The 26,821-nt window shown below is 42.9% G+C and overlaps 1 protein-coding gene across 1 annotated transcript in view; it reads left to right on the top strand.

The window, feature by feature from the left end:
• Nucleotides 1–6,145: 6,145 nt before the first annotated feature.
• LOC130130447 (uncharacterized) overlaps nt 6,146–26,821 on the top strand; it is a 41,481-nt gene continuing 20,805 nt past the window's right edge. The window contains exons 1-15 of the mRNA XM_056300156.1: nt 6,146–7,057; nt 7,919–8,173; nt 10,146–10,207; nt 11,055–11,093; nt 11,511–11,771; nt 12,796–12,914; nt 14,818–15,164; nt 17,480–17,514; nt 17,944–18,866; nt 18,997–19,139; nt 19,744–19,905; nt 22,159–22,284; nt 24,033–24,159; nt 24,387–24,536; nt 25,636–25,684. Of these exons, the coding sequence (XP_056156131.1) occupies nt 6,146–7,057; nt 7,919–8,173; nt 10,146–10,207; nt 11,055–11,093; nt 11,511–11,771; nt 12,796–12,914; nt 14,818–15,164; nt 17,480–17,514; nt 17,944–18,866; nt 18,997–19,139; nt 19,744–19,905; nt 22,159–22,284; nt 24,033–24,159; nt 24,387–24,536; nt 25,636–25,684 (3,710 nt within the window). The remainder of the gene's footprint in view (nt 7,058–7,918; nt 8,174–10,145; nt 10,208–11,054; nt 11,094–11,510; nt 11,772–12,795; nt 12,915–14,817; nt 15,165–17,479; nt 17,515–17,943; nt 18,867–18,996; nt 19,140–19,743; nt 19,906–22,158; nt 22,285–24,032; nt 24,160–24,386; nt 24,537–25,635; nt 25,685–26,821) is intronic.

The following is a 26,821-nucleotide window of genomic DNA, read 5'->3' as shown; positions in this document are numbered from 1 at the left end:
TCATAGGAATCTATATGCCAAATATAGCTTGGTCCTTGGGAAAAATACTACCTCCTGTTCAGTCGCCGTCTCCAATGGGCAGTACAACTCACAGGGTCGAGCTCTGCCAGAATCAATCGCACGTCCTCTTTCCTTACATGAATACCATGTTCCAAACACTTCACATATACATCCACCTTTAACCACGAAGTCTCCCAGGGCCTCTTAATTGATCCACAATGAAGTCTATTACTTCCTGTAGCTCAGAATACTGGCCATGAAAACATCCATAACTTCTAAGAATTCTTTTCAGGTGTCTCTTGCTTATAATGAAACCATGTAACGCTATGCTTGCGAGTATGTCTTGATGACTCAAACCCAAACTGAAATAGAATACAATGAGTTTATCTTGATCCATGATGAAGACACTGGTTATTTCCAGTCAGGTCCAGAGGTCCGAAATCCTGCGTTGCCACAAATACGACAGGGAGAAGACTAGTTAGGAAATGTCATTCTGTTGAAGTGAGTCCATAGTTATACAGTACTTATATACACATTTTATTTACACTGAGCTAAAACGTTACCAGTCCAGCTTCATTAGGCCTAGCCTACAATGAATGTTGCTTTACATAGGCTACAATCAGTAGCGCTGGGCAGACACCAACCACCACTTGCCATACACTGCCTGCAAGTGTGCACATCTCCGAAAGTGTTGTGTGTTAAAACATACTCGTCGGCTAGGACAGCAGCCTCTGCAGCAGTCTTAACTTTATGCTCATTAATGTGGGTGGCTATGTAGCCAGGGACTGAGTATTTGAACTGTTCTAACGCAGTAAGATCGGCCAAGCCCTCAAACGTTTCCACTTCCAAAATGGCACACCACCGGTGAAAATGAGTGGCTAGATCCCTAGTGAACTCACCATGCGTCTGCTTATTTCCCTTTCTCCATGACCTAAACTGCTGCCGGTAAGCCTCGGGCACCAGTTGATACAGCCTTAACACAGCGGACTTAACTTTATCATAGCTACGACTATCGACTGAACTGAGAGCAGCATATGCCTCTTGCGCCTTACCAGTCATGATGCACTGCAATAACAATGTGCGCTCCGCATCAGGCCACTGCCTAGCATCAGCAATGCGCTCAAACAAAGAAAAAAGGTGTCTGGATCCCGTTCACTGAATGTGGGGACAATATGCAAATTGCTGGCATCAAACCGGTCTGGAGAATCACAAGGAGATATATGAAATATATGAAAGTCCATACTTGAATCACCTGTCATTCTGCCCGTCTTAATTAAATCCAGCTTAGCATGTTGCAGCCGTAACTTTGCTTGCTCCAATTTCAACTTGGCTTCATGTTTTTCACTATCATACTCTAGCTGCAACAAGAGCAACTGTTTCTGCTGCTCAAACGTGAGATTACTACCTACGGGTGGCTGGAGAAGCAGACCAGGCCTCTTCTCTGCCTTACTTAACAAGACCTTCCAATCCAGCTGGGGCTTCACTGTGGCCCTAACAGCATCTCTACTTTGCCTTCTATCACCAATATCCAAAGAATAATAATCTGCTATTTTAGGCAACTGCACCACTCTATCCACTCCGAGGGACTATGGACAAACTCATCAATATCTTCCATGCTGGATCAAACTATGCAAATTTACACAAGGACAGACAAAAATGGGGAAAACATGTACAAAACAAATTCCAGAACTCCCCCTCTAACTGCCTAACCATGAAGCTATCCAACTCTCCCCTAGTCTTCAGGTGCTTTTGCATCTGGGCTCTTTAAACACGAAGCCCCATACCCTGTGAAGGCAACCAGTATCTGGCTTCCCCAGCAGCTATGGAGTGTCCCCGAGACAACTGCTACAAACCGCATCCACACCACACTACCGGTTGTGTATATATATATATATATATATATATATATATATATATATATATATGTGTGTGTGTGTGTGTATGTATGTATATATATGTATGTATTAAAATCTTTTTTCCTGTATCAGTGTTGATATATATATATCGATCGACATGCCCCAAAGGAGACACGCCAGGCGAGAGGTCTGAAATGTATTTACACACAGGCGTAATTACATTTCCCTTATCTACCTTGATCAAATTTGCATAGCGCACAATATAGCTACCAGCAACAATACACCCACCAGCAACTGGATTTCTTACTGTCACCCGTAAGAAATCCAGTTACAGACTTATAAAGTTGATCAGCCACAGCATGAAGATATGGGAAAGAGTAATAGAAGCTAAGTTAAGAGGAGAGGTGACGATTAGCGAGCAGCAGTATGGTTTCATGCCACGAAAGAGCACTACAGATGTGATGTTTGCTTTGAGAGTGTTGATGGAGAAGTATAGAGAAGGCCAGAGGGAGTTACATTGTGTCTTTGTAGATTTAGAGAAAGCAAACGACAGGGTGCCGAGAGAGGAGGTGTGGTATTGTATGAGGAAGTCGGGAGTTACAGAGAAGTATGTAGGAGTGGTGCATGATATGTATGAGGGAGGTGTGACAATAGTGAGGTGTGTGGTTGGAATGACAGATGGGTTCAAGGTGGAGGTGGGATTACATCAAGGATCAGCCCTGAGCCCTTTCTTGTTTGCAATGGTGATGGACAGGTTGATGGACAAGATCAGGCAGGAGTCTCCATGGACTATGATGTTCGCGGATGACATCGGGTTCTATAGCGAGAGTAGGGTAGTCAGAGGATGCCAGAGGAGTGGAGAAGAAGCATACTGGTACCGATTTTCAAGAACAAGGGCAATGTGCAGAACTGTAGCAACTACAGATTTATAAAGTTGATCAGCCACAGCATGACAATATGGGAAAGTGATGGAAGCTAGGTTAAGAAGAGAGGTGACGATTAGCAAGCAGCAGTATGGTTTCATGCCACGAAAGCGCACTACGGATGCGATGTTTGCTTTGAGAATGTCGATTTGAGAAGTATAGAGAAGGCCAGAAGGAGTTACATTGTGTCTTTGTGGATTTAGAGAAAGCATATGACAGGGTGCCGAGAGAGGTGTGGTATTGTGTGAGGAAGTCGGGAGTTGCAGAGAAGTATGTAGGAGTGGTGCAGGATATGTATGAGGGAATTGTGACAATGGTGAGGTGTGCAGCTGGAATGACAGATGGGTTCAAGGTGGAGGTGGGATTACATCAAGGATCGGCTCTGAGCCTTCTTGTTTGCAATGGTGATGGACAGGTTGACGGATGAGATCAGGCAGGAGTCTCCGTGGACGATGATGTTCACGGATGACATTGTGATCTGTAGCAAGAGTAGGGTGCAGGTTGAGGAGAGCCTGGAGAGGTGGAGCCATGGAAGTGTGCACTGGAGAGAAGAGGAATGAAAGTCAGTAGGAGCAGAAGGAGGGAGGACAGTGGAATGGCCAGGATGCAAAGAGTGGAGGTGATCAGGGCAAATGAGTTTAAATACTTGGGGTCAACTGTCCAAAGTAACAGGGAGTGCAGTAGAGAGGTGAAGAAGAGAGTGCAGGCAGGGTGGAGTGGGTGGAGAAGAGTGTCAGGAATGATTTGTGACAGAAGGGTACCAGCAAGAGTTAAAGGGAAGGTTTACAAGATGGTTGTGAGACCAGCTATGTTATGGGATTTGGAGACAGTGGCACTGACGAAAAGACAGGAGGAGCTGGAGGTGGCAGAGTTGAAGATACTAAGATTTTCCCTGGGAGTGACGAAGAAGGACAGGATTAGGAATTATTATATTAGAGGGACAGCTCAAGTTGGACGGTTTGGAGACAAAGCAAAAGAGGCAAGATTGAGATGGCTTGGACATGTGTGGAGGAGAGATGCTGGGTACATTGGGAGAAGTATGTTGAATATGGAGCTGCCAGGGAAGAGGAAAAGAGGAAGGCCAAAGAGGAGGTTTATGGATGTGGTGAGGGAGGACATGCAGGTGGCTGGTGTGACAGAGGAAGATGCAGAGGACAGGAAGAAATGGAAACGGATGATCCGCTGTGGCAACCCCTAACGGGAGCAGCACAAAGTAGTAGTAGTAATAGACCAATAAGAAATCCAGTCCATGGTGGTGGAAAAGTCATGGAGAATAAAAGCCTTATTGGATAAGGATTTTACGTTGAACAGAGCCACTTTGACCAGGATAGCTGTATAATCCGACAACGGCTCCCACACCAGAGGCCAGAGATTCTGGACGACTACACCACCCGGCTTCGCAGTTAGGCTGGGAGGGAGACCGCAGGGCAGCAGTCCTGTGTCCAGGTCTGTGTCTGGAATAATTATAATCGGTTGGAGAAAGGCGTACCGGTTCTCGAGGGAGCGTCGAGGAATGAAGCGACGTGCTCGACCAGGTCCTGACTGCATACCTGCAGTTAGCTGAGACTGAACAGGGCACTTAGATGGGTGATGAAACGTTGTGTCCAGATGAACTGATTCAACTTTGTGTGAACGAGAATGATGTGAGACAAGAATCTAAGGGAGACAAGTCAGCCAGGAAACATGCGGAAATTTGCTTTTGGAAGAACCAGATGATGTTTTTGGCCTTTTTAGCAATGGCATTAACTGTGACGCTGAAGTAGAAAGAAAATCTGAGAGAGAACTTTATGCAAGTGGACGCGCTGGTCCGCGCTCCAGTCCAGTTGGTGGCGGTAAAGTGACCAATCGTCCTAAATAAGAGGAAGAAGAAACGCTTTCAGGGTAGTAGACAAAGTGTTATTGAATGACGGAAAACAGTTTTGCTAATCAAGAAACGACGCTATCGTTGCTTTTTTTCATGTTTTTAATATTGGAAACCGCGTTTGTTGCATGTCGACAGCGAATGTTTGGTTAAAGGTCGCTGTGTCGTGCTTCGTCCGATGACGCTTGCCTGTTAGCTGGAGCAGGACGACAGTGCCCCCATATATATTATTTATCTTTTTGCAGCGTTGTAGTGAAGGGTTCCTAATGTGACAGGCTAGTGGTTAAGCGCACATGTTATTTAAGCGTGGACTTTATTTGACTGTTAAATGTATACCCAAATTTTCGACCCCACTCAAAAGTTGTCGACCAACGCGCACGACCGGACAAGAAGCTAAGTAGCGCTAGCATGCGATGGTTTTGTGTTTGCTTGGAGTTTTATCCGAAAGGTTTAACACGGGATGAGTATCCAGGACTTTTTTATTTTGCTTATAAAGGGTCAAATCGGTCAACTTTGGACACAGGCGTGCTCTTCGGAAACAGGGTCGTGGTGACTCGGAAATAAAATGTCGACGCTGCGGATCCGTGCCAGCCGGTGAGTAGACAGGCTGTTAACAGTTGTTATTTGGTACAGTACAATGTTTCCCTATCGGACAAGATCACAAAAGGGATATGAGTAGCACGATTTTGATGGAGTTTTTTCTCTCATAACTGTTAAAAACTACGTTTAATGGAAGTTCAAAGTCGAGAAATTTTGCTCGATTTACTGTTGTTATCAAGTTGCTCAGCACGCCTTCTGAGACAGCAGCTGACAGCTCTAAGCGCACCGTCCCAACCGGTTTGTGCGGCGCGGCGCGCCGTTCATTATATTCCCCGTGAAGGGTCGTCAAGACAGCGGCTTTGGGAACTACACCAGCAAAGCGCAAGACACCTACCCACAGTGGGCCTGCACGGGCATGTTTGCTGGGTGCTTTTGTCTGCTCCATGCTCTGTCACCAATGGAAGCAAGAAGTGCTCTGAAACAAATGACTGATCTGGGCATTGTAATCAAGATAGGAATTACTGGACTGGACCAATATGTCAAATAGCTTCCATGATGATGGTGGTGATGATGATGATGATGTTGTTTTCATGCTTCTCAAATGCTGAGGTCCAGTCTTATTGAATAACAGTTTTTCCCTTTTTTGTGTTTGCTAACTTTTTCAGCTTTGTGTTGCTAGTGGACCGTTGTGCACCTTCACCTGCCCCCTGGCCACAAACGAGCCCCCTGATTGGATGGTGTACGGGGAGCTCACTCCTGATTCGCCAGCAGGCTGCTCTTCTGTAACTGGTTCAGATCAAAGCTCAGCTCTCCCTTGTGCAGATAAACAACTTTATCATCGCTGGTATCTAAGCTGTTGCCTCGACTACCAACCCTAACCCTTCCACCCCTTTTATACCAACAATACCTGCCTCTCCTACTGCTGCAGCCATCAATCTCCTAACCTTTTGAAGGTTGCAAACACAATGGCCCATCCTCTGTACAACCCTTATACTTCAGGGACACAGAGATCAGCACAGGGGCAGTATGGACTCACTAGTGCTAAGGCAGGGATAGAAACTCAGGGGACGTCCAGGTACTTGGGCCCTGGGTCTAGCCTAGGATCATCCAGGGCCTATTCTGGGGCTTTCAGTAATTCTGGGGAGCGGCACTGTTCCATGCTTTCTCAGTCAATGGCTTACAGGTCTGAGCAGAGTACATCAATGTTGCACACAGAAATGGAACACACCATACACGGTGATATCAGCAGAGCTATAGAGGAGGTTGGACATCTTACCCAGTCAAAGCAGCAGAAAGAGCTGCAGACCACACACCAGGACTCTCACCTAACTTCCAGAGATGAGATGTACGTCTTTGCCACAGGGATAAAACCCTATCCTGTGTCTTCATCCTCTGCCTCCAAAAAGTATTTGGATGGACGCTCAGATGAGCAAATTACTAGTGGCTCCTCGGACTGGTTGGAGAGCCACCAGACACCATCCAGTGTTGCCACCTCAAATTTCTATTCATCCTCATCCTCCTCTTCAATGCAAAACATGCCCCGATCCTACTCCTCCCAACCTTCCAGCTTTGTAAGTGGTAGTAATGACAGCAGTAGTGCTTCCAGTGCAAGAGAACATGGTATGAGTTCTATTCCCGGGTTAGGGGATTATTCAAAATCCAGACAGCCCTACTCATCAACCACCACCAACTCTAGCCAACCCAAATATACCTCTAAATCTGCTACAGACATCCTTCAGCGCTTTGGCCTCTCCAAGGAAGACATGGAGTTTTTCTGTGCTTATCCTGAGGATCAGATTACCCCGGCCAATTTACCGTTCCTGCTACGTGACATCCGCATCCAAAAGACCAAGAGAGCAGCAGCAGCCCACAAGACAGTTATGTGTCTCCAGCCTTCCACTAGAGGGAGCATTAGTGGTTCTGATCAATTGGGTGTTTCTGGAGGGGTAATGAAACATCAAGAAGAAGTAGCCCATACCATTCGCCAACCAAGTAAAGTGATTGACTATGGACATAGTAGTAAATACATTAGAGGGTTTGGAGATGAGATAAATGGAAGAAATAGTAGTGTTGGAGCTGGTAATAATAAAAGTGAGAGCATATTGGATAGTTACTTGAGTAGCAGTCATAACCAAGAAACCCTGCCAAAAAAAACAGGATTGGAATCTCGCACTGTGGCTTCTCGAAATCAGACAAGCTCTACAACAGGTCCTCATTTTTCTTTCACTTCAATGCTGAGCTCTATCACCCCTCTAAGCCAAGACCAAATCACTCGAATCCAGATACCGAGCCAAGACCAAACCACACAAACTCGAAGACAGGACCAGACCAACCATCCGACCTTGAGTCCCATTCTGAAGAAAGACTCAAACATGAGAAATATAGAGCTCAAAACTTCTGTTCCGGGGAAGAAACCTGGAACTGACCACCTGGCACAGACAGTGAAGTCAACTCGTCCAATCTGCATTCTTGTCAGTGGAGTGAAACCTAGTCGAACCGGACCAGGAGTGAAACCTAGCCAAACTGGACCAGGCAGTAAAGAGGACAATGCAGCCAATAATCAAACCCAGGGTAAAGGGTCTCTGGTCGGACATAAGGTACAGCAGCAGCATCAACAGCAGCAGTATCTGCCTCAGCAGCAGATATGGCCTCCAGTTTTTGCTGTTCCTCCTCCCTCTCTTCCTCCTCCTCTTCCTCCCCCTGCTCTTCCTCCTCCTCCTCTTCATCCTCCTCCTCAGGTCCTTGGTCTCTCTGGCACTACTGCTAGCGTCCAGCCACCAATGATTTTCCCCAGGCCTCCCATGGTTCCACCTCCATTCTTTCCAGGACAGATGCCCCCTTTCACACTGCAGCCTACCCTGTTGCCCCCAGAAAAGATGATGATTACCAACAAGTTTCCAACACAGACCATGATTAATGACTATACAGCGGCCACACCAAGGATCTTTCCCCATAACTGTTCTTTGTGTAACAAAGAATGTGCTCACATGAAGGTGAGTAGAAGGCTGCACTCTGTTATTCCTCTAGGAATTTGTGGGGTTTTTTTTTTGGTCTCCAAATGTGATTTAATTTTCCCGAATTAAAATTGCAAATTTTTGTTAGTTTTTCCAGTTTACTTGTAGATCAGGATATTTTTTTGATGCTGCTTCAAAATTGATCTAGTAATTTTGTTAATGAGTCGTTAATGAGTCATTTTGTGATACACAGAGAACGGAGTGCAAATTCTTGAAAGGATTATTGAACGTTGATTGCGTAAGTTTTATACAAGACCAGATGTCCAACACGAGACTACATGTAATGTATCAAAATGTTTCAGTGGGTCCACACATCTGGCTGTATGCCACATCTGCTGTATGTTATGTGCATGTTTTTTTTAAATTAAAAACAGGATTTTGTGTTATTTTAAGCAGCAGTGTGTCATTTGACTGAAGTGAAAACTAACAGATTCTGAATTTAAAATTTAGGCTGTTGAAGATCACTCTGATGTTGGCCACTGCTCGACTGACAAGTGTTGTATTTGAACAGTTTCGTGTGAAATAAAAATAAAATTGAAAAATAATTCAAGAGAGACCTTTTTTGGAAATGTCAGCAAAAGCATGAAGAAAATTCAAATCTTACATTTGCAATATTCAATTTTTCAGTGTTATTACATTAGGTTTTTGAGACCATTATTGTCTCTTTTTTACATTTACAGCTTTTGTATTTTGTAAATTTAGTCATTTATATTCCATTTTGATAAAATGAATATTCATTTGCTTTAATTGATATTTTCCATTTTCAGGTTTTCATTAAGGGCTACTTATTAATCTGTTTTTGTATTTTCTTTTAGTCTATATTGCTCTAATGTGCATTTATTGTGGGTAGGTGGAGTCATTCATTCATGCTCAAGTTTAATATTATATCATGTTAAACGTTGATAATCCATTTTGTGAAAGTGATGCTCATATATCAACGAGGAACCTCTGTTGCCCACTGTATTTAAAAGAAAATGTAATTGCCTTTGATTTTTATTTTTGGTTCATATTCATTTTTTCAAATCTTTGTGTAATTCGATTTTTTATTTTTTTATTTTTGCCACAAAATGTTTGTTCAAAAAGAAGCTCTTCATGTTGAAAATAATCTATAAACTTCGTTAGAGTCACCAGGAAACATCACCACCCTACAACCTTTTTCTTTTCTTTTTTTTTAATTCATTTGTCGTTTTTGGAGATTTTTGTCCCCATCCCACACTTTACAGCGAATTTAGCTGAGACGAAATTAACCAGAACACAGTATACATCAACTGTAGAACTACATGTAATAGGATTGAGAACCTAAAGACCCCCCCCCCCATTTATTTGCCTGTTTTCACAATTATTGACCATGATTGTTGAATTAGCCGCTTCACAGGTATCTTGCATGACTGTAAGTGGACCTGCATTTCCCATGACCAACGAGGGGGAGGTAGAGGGATCAAATATGGTTGAATGTGTTATCAGGTGCATTTTTGGCCTGCTGGTCAGATGTGACTGATTAATTGTAAACCATAAGAAAAGCATGGCGTCCTAAACCTCGATGGATTGTCACAACTGCCCCTACACTTTTTCCCCGGATGATCACCTGACAAAGTTTTGCTGTACAACAATTTGTTCTCAGCAGATGTTTGTTTTAAAATGTCTGAGGAATTTGAGAAGAAAAGATGAAAGTCAAAATGTTTTTTTGTCATCGGTTTTACAAATATGTTTCACATGGATTTTTTTGGACTTTATCCATCTGCTGAAAATGAAACACTTTATGTTAAACTGATCTTGGAAAGCCATCACTTAAAAGGAAAAACTAAGAAGACTTGGGAAATTTTGAAGATGCTTGATGTATGGTAAAAGTTAACCATGTTTTCGCTGATTTGTGATAGTGATGCTTGTATTGGTGAGGATGATTATCATGATGAATGCCTGCCATAATGCTTTATTTATGTTTGGTTACTAGGATTGGGTCACCCATCAGAACACCAGCCTCCACATCGTGAGCTGCAGACTCCTCCGAAAAAAGTCAGTTGTTTTGTCATTGTTTTGATTGTATTTGTTCATTAATTTATTTTTTATTTTGGGGGCATCCGGGTGGCGTAGTGGTCTATTCTGTTGCCTACCAACAAGGGGAGAGCTGGTTCGAATCCCCATGTTACCGCCAGCTTGGTCGAGTGTCCCTACAGACAGAATTGGCCGTGTCTGCGGGTGGGAAGCTGGATGTGGGCATGTGTCCTGGTCGCTGCTCTAGCACCTCCTCTGGTCGGTTGGGGCGCCTGTTCAGGGAGGAGGGGGAACTGGGGGAAATAGCGTCATCCTCCCATGCGCTACATCCCCCTGACGAAACTCCTCACTGTCAGGTGAAAAGAAGGGGCTGGCGACTCCACGTGTATTGGAAGAGACGTGGTAATTTGCAGCCTTCCCCGGATCAGCAGAGGGGCTGGAGCAATGACCAGGACAACTCGGACGAGTGGAGTAATTGGCCAGATACAATTGGGGAGAAAGGGGGGGTGGGGGAGAGAGACAAATCTGGCCAAGGTTAATGTAGAAATGTTTTTTAAATGTTTAGTCGTTTTCCTACTTTAGTTTTTTTTTCTTGCCAACCTGCAAACAGGATTTAAAAAAAAATCTAAACTAAGGTTTTTTTTTTTTTCTTTGAATGTTCCTTTTTATTACTTTGGCTCAGACTGTTGTACACACTTGAAGATAAATCAAAGGACAAAAGCACAAAACTAGTTTTGGCTGTGATGTGGTAAAGATTTTCAGTGTTCACTTGAGAAAATGTTGACTTTCTAACATTGTGCCACTCTTATGGAGCCAAAGGTATGATGAACTGTTGACATGACATTTATTGGGGTTTTTTGCCTCCCAGGTACCCAGGCTGGGATGGTACGGAGGCACATTTGCCAAGGTGAGTTCATATCAGATTAGCAAAGTCAGATTACATTACATTTTGCTCACTGGGAAAATTTGTGATCGCAGCAGTCAATAAAAGAATACAGATGAAATAGGTTGTCAAAAGAAAGGTAGCAATGGGGGGCATTAAACATAATACAATACCTGAACCACTGAATAAATTTCATAAATGAAGGTGAGAATTTGAATTGGAATCTTTTCTAAGTCAAATAATTATACACAAAATAAATTTGACTTGGTAGTGGGCAAGGAACTAGGAACTAAAGTACATTTAGGGATTTACTGTCTTCTACATACAAGATTATCAATGCATTACTAACCTATGATTTTGCATACATAGGCTTGGCAACAAAATCACATCCTGCTGTTCAACTGTTTTTTTTAGCCCAAGTTTCTCTCCTCTCTCCCACAGTGCTGTTTCATCTTCAGCAGGTAGAGACACCCAATCCTCCACTTCTTCCTCCCAGAATTTCAAGCAACGTTACCAGGACAGCAGCCACAGAAGCCATTCCCGTTCTCGGTCCCGTTCTCGGTCCTGTTCTCGGTCTCGCTCTCGGTCCCGCTCTCCAAGTCCTCGCCGCTACCGTGGCAGCTTCTCATCATCAAGCAGGACATCAAGGGACTCCCGAAGGACCCGTTCACGATCACCCCGCAGCTCCAGACACAGGCGCAGGTCTGCGAGATACACAAACACCCAGACACTCACTCTTCTATAAACATCTTACTTGTGTGCAGTTGTGTTGACAAGCAGCTTAGCACCATCAAAAAAATTACTTCAAAGAAAACATTCTAGGCTTTGAGCATTATCTGTCTATACGTTGTGTTAATAACTCTCCCTTAGCAACCATGATAGTGAGCAGTCTTCTGTGTGTCTCTGAAACATGGCTCAGAGTGCTGTTGTAGTGTGGTGACTGAAAACTTAATTCCAGGTTTACTGATAAGCTGCATTGTATAAGAAAATGTGAATATCGCGACTGTACACAGCTGTATAATGGTAGTGTTGTAAATTCACATTTTCTTATAAAATGCAGGAAGTAAGTTTATTATAAAATGCAGGAAGTACAGTCATGGATGGTCCACCAGTGACGTTAGTGGCAGACAGTTCTCCACATAATTTCGCCACCGTTTCAGAGACGCGGAAGACTATGTAGTATTATGGCTGCTAACTGTCGAAGTGTTATTTCTACAGCATGTAATTGAGATAATGTTAAATCATGATGCTTCCCTTTATACTTAACTACTACTACTACCTTCGGCTGCTCCCGTTAGGAGTCGCCACAGTGGATCATCCGTTTCCATTTCTTCCTGTCTTCTGCATCTTCCTCTGTCACACCAGCCACCTGCATGTCTTCCCTCACCACATCCATAAACCTCCTCTTTGGCCTTCCTCTTTTCCTCGTCTCTGGAAGCAACTTTATACTTAACTCACTCACCAAAATCACCTATCTCCCTTAATCATAACCTCCAGCATTTTACATACAAGATTTTTCAACTCAGTCAGTCAGTCAGTCAGCTGACTTGCTTGCTTGAGCACACCCAGAGCGCTATATACAGACCCTTGGTGCCTCAGCATAAGAAGAGAATGTAAAGGAAATGCAAGAATAATTAACTTAATCGATCAGCTGATTTTATAACCACACCAGACTGTGATTTCGATCCCCTCAACGTGCGCCCTCTTCCTCCTCCCCCTCCTCCAGTCGCCGTCGCTCCCGATCGAGGAGCCATGAGAGACGCTCATCATCAGAGAGATCGTCAAGCTACAAACATAAGGAGACCAGCGCAGAGAGACTTGCCAAGAAACGGCTGGAGACATCAGGTTAGAGAGTGAAAAGAAGATCAGTCAACCAAGTTGCATTTTCTATAGTGCTTTTCTAGCTGCAACAGCCACTCAAAGCGCTTTACAAGGGAGGGTATGCGGGTGATGTCACAGATGCGGCACTCACAGCAGTAACGCGGCACTGAGTGGCAAAAAGACTGAGTGGCAGCATTAACGTCCAGCTTGAATACAGCAAAAATGCATCTAAAATGGGAAAGAGCTGTTGTGCGATAGACTGCACTAATAGATTTCACAAGAAATCGGGAGTTATCTTTTTACAGACTACCGGGAGACCAGCGCAGAGAGACTTGCCAAGAAACGGCTGGAGACATCAGGTTAGAGAGTGAAAAGAAGATCAGTCAACCAAGTTGCATTTTCTATAGTGCTTTTCTAGCTGCAACAGCCACTCAAAGCGCTTTACAAGGGAGGGTATGCGGGTGATGTCACAGATGCGGCACTCACAGCAGTAACGCGGCACTGAGTGGCAAAAAGACTGAGTGGCAGCATTAACGTCCAGCTTGAATACAGCAAAAATGCATCTAAAATGGGAAAGAGCTGTTGTGCGATAGACTGCACTAATAGATTTCACAAGAAATCGGGAGTTATCTTTTTACAGACTACCGAAAGATAAGGTAAAGAGAAACAAATGGATCGCTGCAATTCGCAGAAACAACTGGAATCCAGGCACCGAATCGTGGATTTGCGGTTCCCATTTTGTGTCAGGTAGGCTAACGTTAGGCTATGTTGGATTTCTGAGTAACGTTAAATGGTAAAATCATAAAGTCATATACTGTATTGACTACTCCTCAATTACATATTTAGCATCTTTCATAAGTTTTTGTCAGCATATTTTTTTAAAAATATCCTTGTGTTGTGTTCTACAAAAAAGGGGAGAATGGTTGGCTTAACATTAAAGTTTTCACAGTTGTAACTTAATAAAATAAAATAAATATTTGTACAAACCTGTCCACATACAACCAGAATGTCCATCGGTGTCCTCATCACTTTAATTTTGCCAACAAATCCCGCCTTGAAGTACAACCAAGCGTCAAGACTTTTGTCTACCTTCAGGCTTTGCTTTGTGTATTTCTCTGGCGTAGAAATCAAGTACATATAAATATCAGGAAACTCGATTTGTGGCCAAATGTTAATGTCCATGGACCACTGGTTATTTGGTAAACTTTAAGGGTCACTGTCAAGTCCAACTTCCTTTAATTTAAACAGATAATCTTGCGTTATAATCCCAGTTTCACTGTTTCCCCTACTAGAAGCAGCCATGTTGCGGGATGCTTTGCCACTCACTGCGACTGATGAGGAGGCGTGTTCCAGTTGGAAAGTGACATCAATGCATACCCTCTATTAATTAATTCACACACACACACACACACACACACACACACACACACACACACACACACACACACACAGGTTTGGCCCTGCAGGGACGGGGGTGGGGGAGAGGCTGTGGTTAGCATGGGCTGATGCTAATGAATGGGGAGAGCCTGCAGGTTCTCCACTGTACACTTCTCCAGTGTAGTTCAAAAGTGCACTCCTTCTGAAAGGTCTGATTGACAATAGCAGCTGCTAACAATTTAACACCACATCTGATATTTTGGTTCTGTTCTGAGATGTCCGTACTTAGAGTTGTGTGTAAGTTGGGGAACTCTATTTCAGCTATGTATTTCATTTCATTTCAGCTTTTCAGAAGATGCTAGGGGTGGTGGTGGGGTGTTTGCGGACTCATCGTACAGTACCTGATCTTTCTGATAAGAAATTCTTGGAAATATCTGGTTTGAAAAGTTGAAATTTAAAAAATAAATAAATTCAAAGAGGTAGTTGGGCACCCGAAGAGTTTGTCTAATATCGCTTCTTCGTTTCCCGTCTCCCTCTCTCATCCCTGCAGCTGTCCATTCCAAATCTGACAAGTCAGAACTGGAAGCCATGGTTCAGTCACTGGCCCCCACCTTACTAGCTAAGATAGCCAAGTTGAAGTCTTCCTCTTTGTCTCCTTCCACTATAGGAGGAAGATGCTCCTCCACTCCCCATATAGGAGGAAATCATGCTTCTACTGCCTCCTCCAAAGAAGGCAGGGAAGGAAAGAGTTCCTCCTCTATCTCCTCAAGAGAAGAAAAGAGCACCGCCGCTCAATCCACTGAAGAAGAAAAGAGCTCCTTCTCTGTCTACTCCAAAGAAGGAAAGAGACCTGCCCCTCTGGCCTCCTCATCATCCACACCCTGTTTATCAGCAGAGGTTTGTCTTTGAGTTTCCTCATGTTGAGTGTTTGTGTGAATATTTGTCTCATAACCAGGTGTGTGTGTGTGTGTGTGTGTGTGTGTGTGTGTGTGTGTGTGTGTGTGTGTGTGTGTGTGTTTTATATGGGTGTAATTTTTTAAGTATGCCTGTGTTTGTTGTTTACATAATGAAGCTGATGATTTTTTTGCAACTACCAGCCAGGAGTTAGATGAGTTTTCTCACCATCTTTTTTTTTTCTTTTTTCTTTTGTCTTCTTGTTCTGCCCATCCATCTCTCCTATTTCCCTCTGAAAAGTTCCTCTGCTGATTTCTTATTTTATTCCTCCTGTCACCGTTCATCGTTCCCGAGTTTTCCTCCTTGTGTGCCCATCCATCCTCCATCTTTTTCACCTCTCTATGCCTCTTACCATTTCTGGGGTCCATCCTCATTGTTTTTCCCTCTGTTTTTTCCCCACACTTCACTCTAACCCTTTCACGCTCGATGGTGTTTTAAGCCGCAAATGTACTCTTCAAGGCAGCGCTGCATGGAAGGCACTCCCCGCCCCCTACAGTTTCAGCCAATCACAGCACTGGCGCTAACCCTAAACCTAACCCTAACCCTAACCAGTGCTGTGATTGGGTGAAACTGTTGGGGGCGGGGAGTGCCTTCCATGCAGCGCTGCCAGAGCCCTAGAAAGAGTGAGTTACGTCAACTCCGTAGACATCAATGGGCCAGTTATTTAACAGCAATGGCGGATCATGGGCGCCCCGGATAGTTCCAAACAGTGCGACCCGGGGCAATAGGATTTCTATGGCGAAGGTATGTTTCTCGCATTAATCAAAGGTTAATTTACACGTAAGAAGCTACAGTTGACATTTTAATGTTGACCATTTTACAAGCACGTTTGAATCAAATTAACGATGTAATTTAAAGCGTGATAGCTCATCAATTTCAAACAAAATATTAGTTTTAATGGTCCTACACATGCACATAGAATATGTATCACGTTGGAATATATCTATATCTATATATAAAGGTAAAAATCTGAAAATATTGGTTAGTAGTTACCAGAAATCGCGGCTAAGCAGTTCATTTAAATGACCTGCCAAGCTTCGTTTGGAACTATTCGGCAGCTGCATGAACCACATGACCCTCTCGCGTTCTGACCCCTCATTGACGTAACTCTCTCTTTCTAGGGCTCTGAGCGCTGCCTTGAAGAGTACGTTGGGGGCTTAAAACACCATCGAAGCCCTTTCACCCTTCATTGCCCCATCCATTGTTACATCGTTCTGCTTTTTCATTCTTCTGCTTCCTAGGTTTGTAGCGCCCCCCCCCCCCCCCCAAGCCATGTTGAGACTGAAAGGGATTCCAACATTTGACACCTATGTCCTATCGGACTTGAACCTGTTTTTTTGGCACTTAGTTGTGTTGTCGCCCCCTGACTAGATCCTTGCTTGGTTGTATGAACTCTCAGATGTCTGCTAAATGAAATTGTAATTATAATATAACAACAATGAGCAACTGCTTGCTGCCCTGGAGTGCTATGGCAAAACCACCATGGCTTTATTGCTCACTTCCCTGGGGGAAGTAGGCCAAGTGTGTGTGCGTATGTTTGTGCTCTCCAACTAGCAACACGTTCATTTGCTTGATAGGAAAGTTCCACCCTGAAAATGGTGTTACACTTCAAGAAAATATAACTATGCAAAATGTCATGCATACCAGGCTTTCTCTTTTGGTTTTTGGTCTTGTAATCTCCTTTTTGGCTGTGTTCCTTTTTCTCTCATCTGTCCTAACACATCTAGGGACATTTTGGTTTGCCACTTCACAAAATGCCCAGAATGACCACACATAATGCAGTCTTCTCACCATGTGAGCTGCACTACCTATTGGGATCATGAGGGTATTGTTGGTTGAAAAAAATCCAGGCTACCCCTTGTTCTGTTGATTTCTCTGAGGAATGTCCTGTGGCATTTCTTTTGAATGTAGTTATTAGAAGGTCCTCACAATAAGCAAAGAATAAATGTGATGTACGAATGTAATTCTGTGTGTTTAGGCATCTGTGTGTTTTGGGAGAACAGAGGATGCTAACACTTTGCTCAAATGCAAAAACTTCATCAATGGCGCTCCAATCAAGGTTGTTACAGAGGAGGTCAAAGACTGTGTTACTTTTTCTTGTTTTTCCTTTCTCCTGCACGTTTTCTCAAACTCTTAATATTCCCCCTCTTTTTGGTAGTTCTCCCTTTTCCTGTTTTCCACTATCACTCTGGTTTTATGGCAATATTAAAACATTAAGAGTGATGTCTTACAATGTCTAATTGCCTGTCTGTCTGCAGGAGAACTTCACTGAAGAGCAAAAGATGCTTTCAAAGTAAGTTCTTGTTTTTCTTTTGACTCAGCGTATTCTCTGGTGGCTTCTGTAACATTGGAGAGCTGAAACCGAAGCTCATCTTACTGTCGTACTCATGTTCGCTCACTCTGTTACTTCAGCCATACACTAGAAATGTAAATGCAAGTCAGATGAGTGAATGATTTGTATGTGAAAATGACAAAAATATGTCTAAAGAAGAGAAGTTTGCATCATATGATAACTAGTTTAAACTGTGATCTTGGAAAATATGTATCTACTTTTCTCCTCACTGTGGTTTCTTTGCCTCAACTCTCTGTATCTCGCTATACCATCCAGTCCACTCAAACCAAACGCCAGCATAGTCACCACTAAAAAAAACAAACAAAACATTGCTCCCAATTCCCAACATTACCACAAAAACCAACACCTCTATCTTCTATTTCTTCAAAGGAACCTTTTACCTGTACCCATTGGCAATAAAAATGTGACCTTGCCCAGGATCAAGGGTGGATCTGGATCTACCATCGCCAAGGCGAAAGTTTTGCTTTCAAAAGCAAAGACTTTTGCCAACAAGAATAAAAATAAAACACAGGCAAAGAATCTTGTCAAGATGCCTGTAAAGATGCCTGCTAAATCACCTACAAAGACCTCGATAAAAGGGACTCTGAAGAAGACCAAGGCTAAAGGAGGGACTACCAAGATGAAGTTCTTAGTCAGGGTCCCACAAATTCAACTAGACTATTCTGCTCCTATTGCCAAAAAATCAAAGAATCCCATACCAGATGAATCAGAAACCCAGGTTCAGGATTCCCTGGTGCCAGTGATGACTGGTAGTCAATCAGGAGGGGAGGCCGTGTACGAGACAATTGCTGACACACCTACCACACAGGAACCTCAAGTCAAACATGATAACAATGTCAACATGGACACAATTCTCAGCGAAGCATTTGCAGTATTGGACAGTGCTGAAAAGCAAATGCTACTTAAAGAAATGGACCACAAGAAAGCTGAACTTAGAAGGATGGATCTTGACAAGATTGAAGTTAGGGCCCCAGATGTTAAGGAATTGGAAATTGACGAGACAAAGAACATTGAAAGCGCTCTCAAGGGTGAGGAGTCAAATTCAGAAAGTATGGAAATTACACCTGCGACTCTTGCCATGAAGTCCAGTGACAATCCACTTCTAACAAGCATAGATGAGTCCAAATCCACTGCACCGGAGTGTCCCATACCTCCCCCCAAGGCTGTAGAATCTACACCCACAGGTTTGGACATTAGTCACCAGAGCAGTCAGACGTCCGCCAAAAGTTTGCTAAGCACCTCACAAGAGGTATCCACTGTAGCAGGGTCAGAAACAACCGTGTCGTCAGAAGGTACGTTTCAGGCAATTTATTGAATGGTGATGTAACTTAGTTATAACTTTGAAATAAGCTAAATAACTATATGACTGTTTTTACACTTGTTGAATTTTTTGCCCTTAATTCAATAAATGTCGCTTTTCAGTTGTCACAAACAAGAAGGCCTCCAAAAAGGTGTGCCAAGACTTGACAGAGTTTGCCAAGTCTGCATCTGCTGAAACCAAACAAACTGCAGTACAACCTGGAACCACCCAGCAACCAGACACCACCACAGCAGCTTCTCACACAGTTGATACAGCATCAAAACCTGAAGCCCAAAAACTACACTTACGAAGACTAAGTGAGAAATTTGTGTGTGTGCGTGTGTGTGCACGTATGAAATATATACACTGGAGAGCATGACAATAGATTTATTTCACATATGTATTCATGAAACAAGCTACAATAGTTCTCTCTCTCTCTCTCTCTCTCTCTCTCTCTCTGAACAACCCCCTTCCCTTTTGCTTGCACAGAATGCTTGAAAACAACAGGATGGAGCAAGTTTCGGGTAAGTGTCATTAAATCACACTTGTAAATCAATAATTCATGCTGATAATATCTCTTTTAGCACTGAATTTTATTGAAGTTTTGCTAATCAAATAATTTACTAAGCTTATTCCATTGTATTCACAATAAATGTGTCTTGATAAGTCTGGTAAATAGAATGTAAATCAATACCAATGTTGTGTTTTTCGCAGTAACATGGTTTGGATTGGGACCTCAATTTATATCACAGGTGTTACTCTGATAGACACCCTTCCAAATAAAGTTTCGTGCTGGTAATGACAATTTTTGTGCCCAATACGCGCACACTCTCACTCATTCTAGCTCCCTCTCTCGCCCTTTTTTCTAGTTCAAACGTTACTTTAGCAAAAAGGGTACAAAGTTGCTGATGATTACACAGCTGCCCAAGTGGCCCAAACAGACCTACACAGAGGAGGACCTTATCAATCTGCTCAACAAGCATGGTTACACACACAAGGACTACCTCTACATCTTGCCACAAAAGCGAATTGTAAGTGGGGACCAGGGTGGAGGCTTCTGGTGGTCGCAAATTCACCTATGTACCCTGTGGACACTACTGCTGATGTCAGTTCATTTATTTGTTTATTCATCTGTCAGTTCTGTTCATCTGTGCACTGCCTGCCCATTTGGTTGTGTCTACTGGAACTTCCCTTCTTTATCTTTGACTGTGTTTAATGCGTCCATCTCCCCTAAATGATCTCTGTCCAGTTACAACAGACTTTAATGTTTGCTGTGGCTGTTTTTGTGTGTGTATACAAGTTGGAAGATATGTGTTTCAGTGTATTATTGGCCCGTAAACAATCCTGGCTATATCGCCCGTTCAGTTTGTGTTTGTCTGTCTGCCTGCTTGCCTTGTGTATCTCCTGTACGTTTCATCTTTCTGTCTGTTTCTGATTGGTGCCTGCCATATCCTTTCTGCATGTCTACTTTGAAAAAGAGTTGAGATGTTTGCACTCAAGGATTGATGGTGTAACAGCTACACATCTACTATCCATGAATGCTTACAGCACATAAAATATACAGTACATGCATCTGTCAATCCTTCATCCATTTATCTATCGATTCATCAATCTGTACAGAATTTGTAATAAATCCACTCGCATATTGGGCGGCATGGTGGCGCAGTGGTTAGCACTGTCGCCTCACAACAAGAAGGTCCTGGGTTCGAACCCCAGGGTTGTCCAACCTTGGGGGTCATCCCAGGTCTTCAGGTTGTCCTCTGCGTGGAGTTTGCATGTTCTCCCCGTGTCTGCGGTGGGTTTTCTCCGGGTGCTCTGGTTTCCCCCACCATCAAAAAAGACGTGCCCGTTAGGGTTAATACTCCTGTCTGTGCCCTTGACCAAGGCATGGCAAGACAAACTGGAGTTGATCCCCTGGTGCTGCACGGTGGCTGCCTACTGCCCGCAGCTACACAGCTAGGATGGGTTAAATGCAGAGCGTAATTTCCCTATGGGGATCAAAAGAGTATATATATATAAAAAAGAAAAATAATTTTTCTGTAATTTTTGCCTCATCCACCTGTCATCCATCTCTACCTGTCTATCAGTCTGTCTGTCCATCCTTCGATAAATGTTCATCTCATCTTGTCCATCTGTTCATATCTGTTCATATATATTCTCTGTCAGTCAGTTCACAAATCTATCCAGCCTTAGGCATAAAAAGTTCCTTAGTATTGATGGTTTGAATGGCTTATTTGTCAAGCTTACTGGTGGGGGACTCAATTGCAGACTGGAGTCAGGTGATGTTTCAAAATGTTCATGTTTAATGACATGCAAACATCCAAAGAAACATGGTCCAGATTACAGGCAGGGTCAGGGGTCAGTCAGAGACAAGTACAAATCCGGTGGCAAAAGTGAAATCAAAAATAGGCCGAGAACATTATCGTACAAATTAACAGACTAGAAACGACACTGGCTAGGACACAGAGACGATCTCATATACACACACTGCAAGAGCTGGGGTTAAATAGACAGGTAAGGATGATGGGAGACAGGTGTGCAGGTGAGGGCTAATAGGTAAGAAGATGACAACGTATCAATGAGCAATGGCGGAGAAAACAGGAGATGGAGCAGCAGGCTGAGTTCAGGAGATGCTGGACAAAACACACACAGGGCGACAGAAAAGGGAGCACAATTCAGGAAGGACAGGCAGGAGTTTTGACATTATTTTTTTATTCCAGGCCTTCGTTGGAATAAATTCACCCAAGAAGTTGTTGAACATGATAATGGACCACTGTCAAAATCCTTGGCACTTAAGAAACTGTAAACTCAAATTCCACATACTGCCGGAGGAGGTTCACATGGCGCAGGTAGGCATGCACACACATCTGGACAAGTATTTATTCAAATTCATAACATCTTTACCTAGCGTTTTTGTAGACATTTTCATTAAAGGAATCTTTTCTGACGTGTCCTCCTTCAGGATTGTTTATATGAGTCCCTGATGAGTCTGTCTAAGACTGTAAGTAACACACACACTGAAGTGTTGGTTCTTTAATATATATAATCAAGTTAAAACAAATATGTTTTAGTTTTTTCATTTATTAGTTGTAATGGCTAAGAATGACAGGGTCCAGAGAGAAGGTGACATGGAACAAAGGTCCCAAGCAGCCCTTAAGTGAGGCTGAACATTAATGAAAAAAGGGTGGCTGTAGAAGTACATTATAAAAAGCAATTTATGGCAATGTTATGAAATTGTCTTGACCTTTGTGACTTAAGCATTTGCATCCTTTCTGTTTGTTAAGCCTTTGGTTGAAGCACAACTGAAGGAGCGGATGGTTCTTGTGGACAATGTGGACAATGCTGAGGACCTTGTGACACAAATGGCTGAGTTTGTAGGCATCAGCAGCTACCTGCCTCTAATGAATAAGGTACACCTGCACATGCTGACCATATTCTCTCACACACACACACACACACTCTTTGGTTCTCTTGCTCCCTCTGTCTTGCTCTCTCTTCGCTCTCTCTCTCGCTCCTTCTGCCATGTTTTCTCTCTCTCTCGCTCCCTCTCACAAACACAGTTAACCGATGATGAGCCTGTTACAAGGCTGACATTCACAATTTGTGCATCAGTCAATTTGTGTCTTTTAAGCATGTGACTGTCTCTGTGTCCTATACATGTTTATCTGTTGTGTATGTGTCTTATGTGTCTGTATCCCTGGTAAAGTATTTTTTATGAGTTTGTTGAACCTGTGACTTTATCTTGCTTTTTTTAATAGATTTTATTGTAGAGTTGGGTCAGTTTCCATTTTGCCAGCTCAGTGTACGAACTTAAACTGGTTTGATTTCATGCCAGCCGACTGAACCGGCATTCGTTATAATGAGACGTTTTGACAAATAAAAAGTAGCCTACATCAGCAAGCTGTGCCGACGACGTCATGGCACGAAATACAATTTGTATTGCATTAGTAATAAGCAATATGACAACATGATTAACATATAATAGGCTTTGCCCCAATTTGTTGAATTGAGCCAGTACCATGCAATGGAAAAGCACCGTTAGTGCCAAGCCAAGGCAGGTGTTGTGCTGTAATATGCAGTCCCTTATTTAGCCATGTGAAACACTTTCAGCTTGCTAAAAAAAAAAAAAATCATTTTGTAGTTATAGCTGGTGTATATTTCCCCAGAATTTGGTGTTCCTTGTTTCTTTCAATGTTTCTGGGCTTGAAAAGCATTTTACAAATGCCTGTGAAAATGTAATGTGTTGTTTTACAGTGGTGAAATAATGAGCCTTTTTCCCTTCCTGCACATTTAACTCCTTTGCAGATACATGGTTTTTGCCCAGTATTTTTGATAATTACTACAGTGAAACTGATTGTAAACACAGCAGGTAACACCGGCTTGATTGACTTACTGAAATGATTGACGTGCATCAGGCACGCACTACAGTTGTTGAAAGAGGAGGCTCGCTCGCTGATGACAAGTGTGCACACAAATAGTTCTGTATCTTAGTAGCAGCTGGTAAAACAATATGTCTCAAAGAATAGAGATAACTTTCGTTGATTTGCTGATACTTTGCAGTTTTAATTTTGTTTGTTCAATTGGACAACTACCAGAAGTTTTCTACTTGTCCACTGATAAATTTGGCGTGTCCCAGATAAGCGGATCAGCGTTAATCTTGAGCCCTGGGGTCTGCGGTGGTGTAGCAGTCTAAGCATCGGCTTTGTGTCAATGCAGTTGCCCACTGGGGACCGGGGTTCGCGTCCTGGTCTCGTCAGATCCGACAGTGGCCGGACTCGACAAAGCAGCAATAATTGGCAACGCTGTCTTTGGGAGGGGGGCGGAGTCGGCTTGTGTTCGTCACATGAATGCGTCTCTGTGTGTGTCGGAAAAAGCAGTTGTTCGGCCTGGATTCGCCTTGTCACGAAAGTGGCGAGGCGCCTCCTTTGAGACTGCCGGCCGGAGAGATGCAGTTGGCGAACGTATGCAGTACGAGGGTGAGTGTTTGAACTAAAATAGGGATCGATTGGCCACTAAACTGAGAGAAAAAAGGGAAAAATCAGAAATAAATTCATAAAAAAAAATCTTAAGCCCTGTCTGGTATGTGACAACCTACATGGCATATGAAATGGTTTCAAATTCTGATTATGGGCATGCCATGTGTATGTGTTTTTTTCAGGTCTTTATCAAGTTTAAGACTGTGGAGGATGTCGATCAACTTGGTTATTTGGTATGCTGCTCTAGCTACTTTTCCCGCTGCCACTTCAAAAGACTAACAATACCATACAGCAGCCCTTCAGCATCTGGTAAGCTTGCTTGAATGCCATACATTATAAAAAAAAATGTTGGGATGTTTTTCTCATTTTAGTTTTCCCTGCTGGAAAAATCCCACCCTTCTGGTACTTTTTAGAGATGATCTAATGCCATAGCCACAAATTCACTGCTTGGGATATCTTAGTTAGAACGTACAGTTTCAGCCATTCTGTTATCACTATGTGATGTAGACCTATTACAATCTCTGCATCCCCAAAAGGCTCCCAGGGTGCACCTGGTAACGAGGATGCTGTCACAAATACAAATGTGATCGAGCCAGTTCTGCAAGGGGCCATCCCACCATTCTGGATGCCAATGAAAAATTCCCCATTCTGCTTCCCCACCGCCACTCCTCAGTTCAGCATCCCAGGTGAGGGGTGGGGAGAGAGGGAGCTAGTGAGTGAGCGAGCTGCTGAATGAGTCTGTTGTGAACTGATTGTCTAGTGCCATTTTTACGATTAAAATGCTAAACATATGGACAAATGTAGATTTAATGCGTAACATTAAAATGAGTTTTAGGTCAACTGCACAAAAAAAGAATTATAAGATCTACCTAAAATGACCATGACCGGTCAAAATGACCGCACATAATTGGCGCATGATCATGCGCGTCATGTCACTATTGATGACGTGTTTTGGTCGTTTCATTACCTTTGTGAAGTTCATTGCTCTGTCCTAGAAACACACTAGCGCTCTCCAGTGCAGTGTAATAGTCTAAACTTGATTTTTGATTATTGCCATCATGTCTGGGTACAGACGCCGTTTCAGACGCACCATGAGTACCACCGACGCGTTGCAGTATTTACAGGTGTTGGACAGCGGCGATTTTAAATTGTTTGAAAAATAGTATTAAAAGTTTAAAAATATTAATTTTGGTCTCAGTCATTTCTTAACAGACATACTAACATACGTAATGCATTAATATCTCAGTTGGGTATTTATCTTGACAGAATATAGAGTTTAAAAACTGTCGGCGGTCATTTTTGACCTCCCATGGTCGTTCTAGTAGTTTTTAAGTTCCAGTTATTGTGTGGGACTGTTTCAATATTTATTTTCTGTTCTTTTTTTACATTTCACGTTTTATGGGCCTTGGTACGTTTGTTAGATTAGCAATATGTGTTTTTCCGTTTTGTTTTTCAGGTAATATTTTCCCCTTTTCAATTTTGCTATTCAAGTTCGACCATGTCTCTCTGAAGTTTAAATTGTATAAAAATAGTATTATAGTTGTTAAAATGCATTAATATCTCAATTGGGTATTTATCTTGGCAGAATGTAGAGATTAAAAACCCACCATCATTTTGACCACCGGTTTTTGGTCATGGTCATGCCATGGCTGTTGCAGCTAGAAAAGCACTATATAAAATGCAACTTGATTGATTGATTGATTGTCATTTTAGGTCGGAGTGAAATCCCGGTCGTTCTAGTGTTAAGAATCCTCTTTATGTTTTACTCTTACATTTCTGTTTTAGGTGCCAAGCCAATGCCGTTTTGCCCTTTCGCCATTACTTCACAGTTTTGGTGAACATGATAATCCTCATACGTTTTTGTTAATCTTGACAAATTTTGATGGTACTTAGGCCACAAGTATCACTTACTAATGTGAATAATTTGAGGGACTAAGTTATATCCCCTGTTTTTTTACCGTCTTGCATTAACAGCTGGACTAGTGACAACAGAAGGCAGAATTGATATGAATCATTTCAATGCTGCTGAATTGTATAATGTACTGAGGTTGTGATGTACAACAGTATACTGTGTGTGTAGCCCTTGTAAGATATCTAATTATTTGTGTGTTCCGTTTTGGGCTGAATTTGCTAATATTCATGTATTTCTTTTTTAGCACACAAGACAATCAGAAGTTTGGATGATATTAGGGTAAGCTTATCTGTTTGCACTTCTTCCTTCCTGCCCTGGAATTCCACATTAAATATTTGTTAAATAGAGAGGATGGGGTGTCTGGGTAGCGTAGCAGTCTTGTCTGTTACCTACCAACACAGGGATCGCTAATTCAAATCCCCGTGTTGCCTCCAGCTTGGTTGGACATCCATAAAGACACAATTGGCCATGTCTGCGGGTGAGAAGCCGGATGTGGGTATGTGTCCTGGTTGCTGCACTAGCACCTCCTCTGGTTGGTTGGGGCGCCTGTTCAGGGGGCAGGGGGAATAGCGTGATCCTCCCACACATTATGTCCCCCTGGCGAAACTCCTCACCATCAGGTGAAAAGAAGCGGCTGGCGACTCCACGTGTATCGGAGGAGGCATGTGGTAGTCTGCAGCCCTCCCTGGATCGGCAGAGGGGGTGGAGCAGCGACCGGAATGGCTCGGAAGAGTGGGGTAATTAGCCAGATACAATTAGGAGAAAAGGGGGGGGGTAGAGAGAGGATCAAGTCTACCCATATGCTAAATAAACAGTAATTTGTGTTTGGTCTCTGAACATTTTCAACAAGTATTGGTGGATAGAAATTAAACTGCCGTGCCTCTTCTAGCATTTGGTGATGGTAGTTGTGGTCTCCATGGTGAGAGGATCTTATGCAATGTGACATCCATTTTGGCCTTTTGAAGCAGCCATTTAGTCCAACTGCCCAAAAATACTTGATGGTGTCAGCGATGTGACGGTGGTTGAAAAATTGTTGCTATAGTAACTGATGCTGCATGG

This window comes from Lampris incognitus, chromosome 20 (genome assembly GCF_029633865.1).
Source record: "Lampris incognitus isolate fLamInc1 chromosome 20, fLamInc1.hap2, whole genome shotgun sequence".
Classification (NCBI taxonomy): domain Eukaryota; kingdom Metazoa; phylum Chordata; class Actinopteri; order Lampriformes; family Lampridae; genus Lampris; species Lampris incognitus.
Note: the sequence above shows the minus strand (reverse complement) of the source record. Positions and strands in the feature narration are given on the sequence as shown.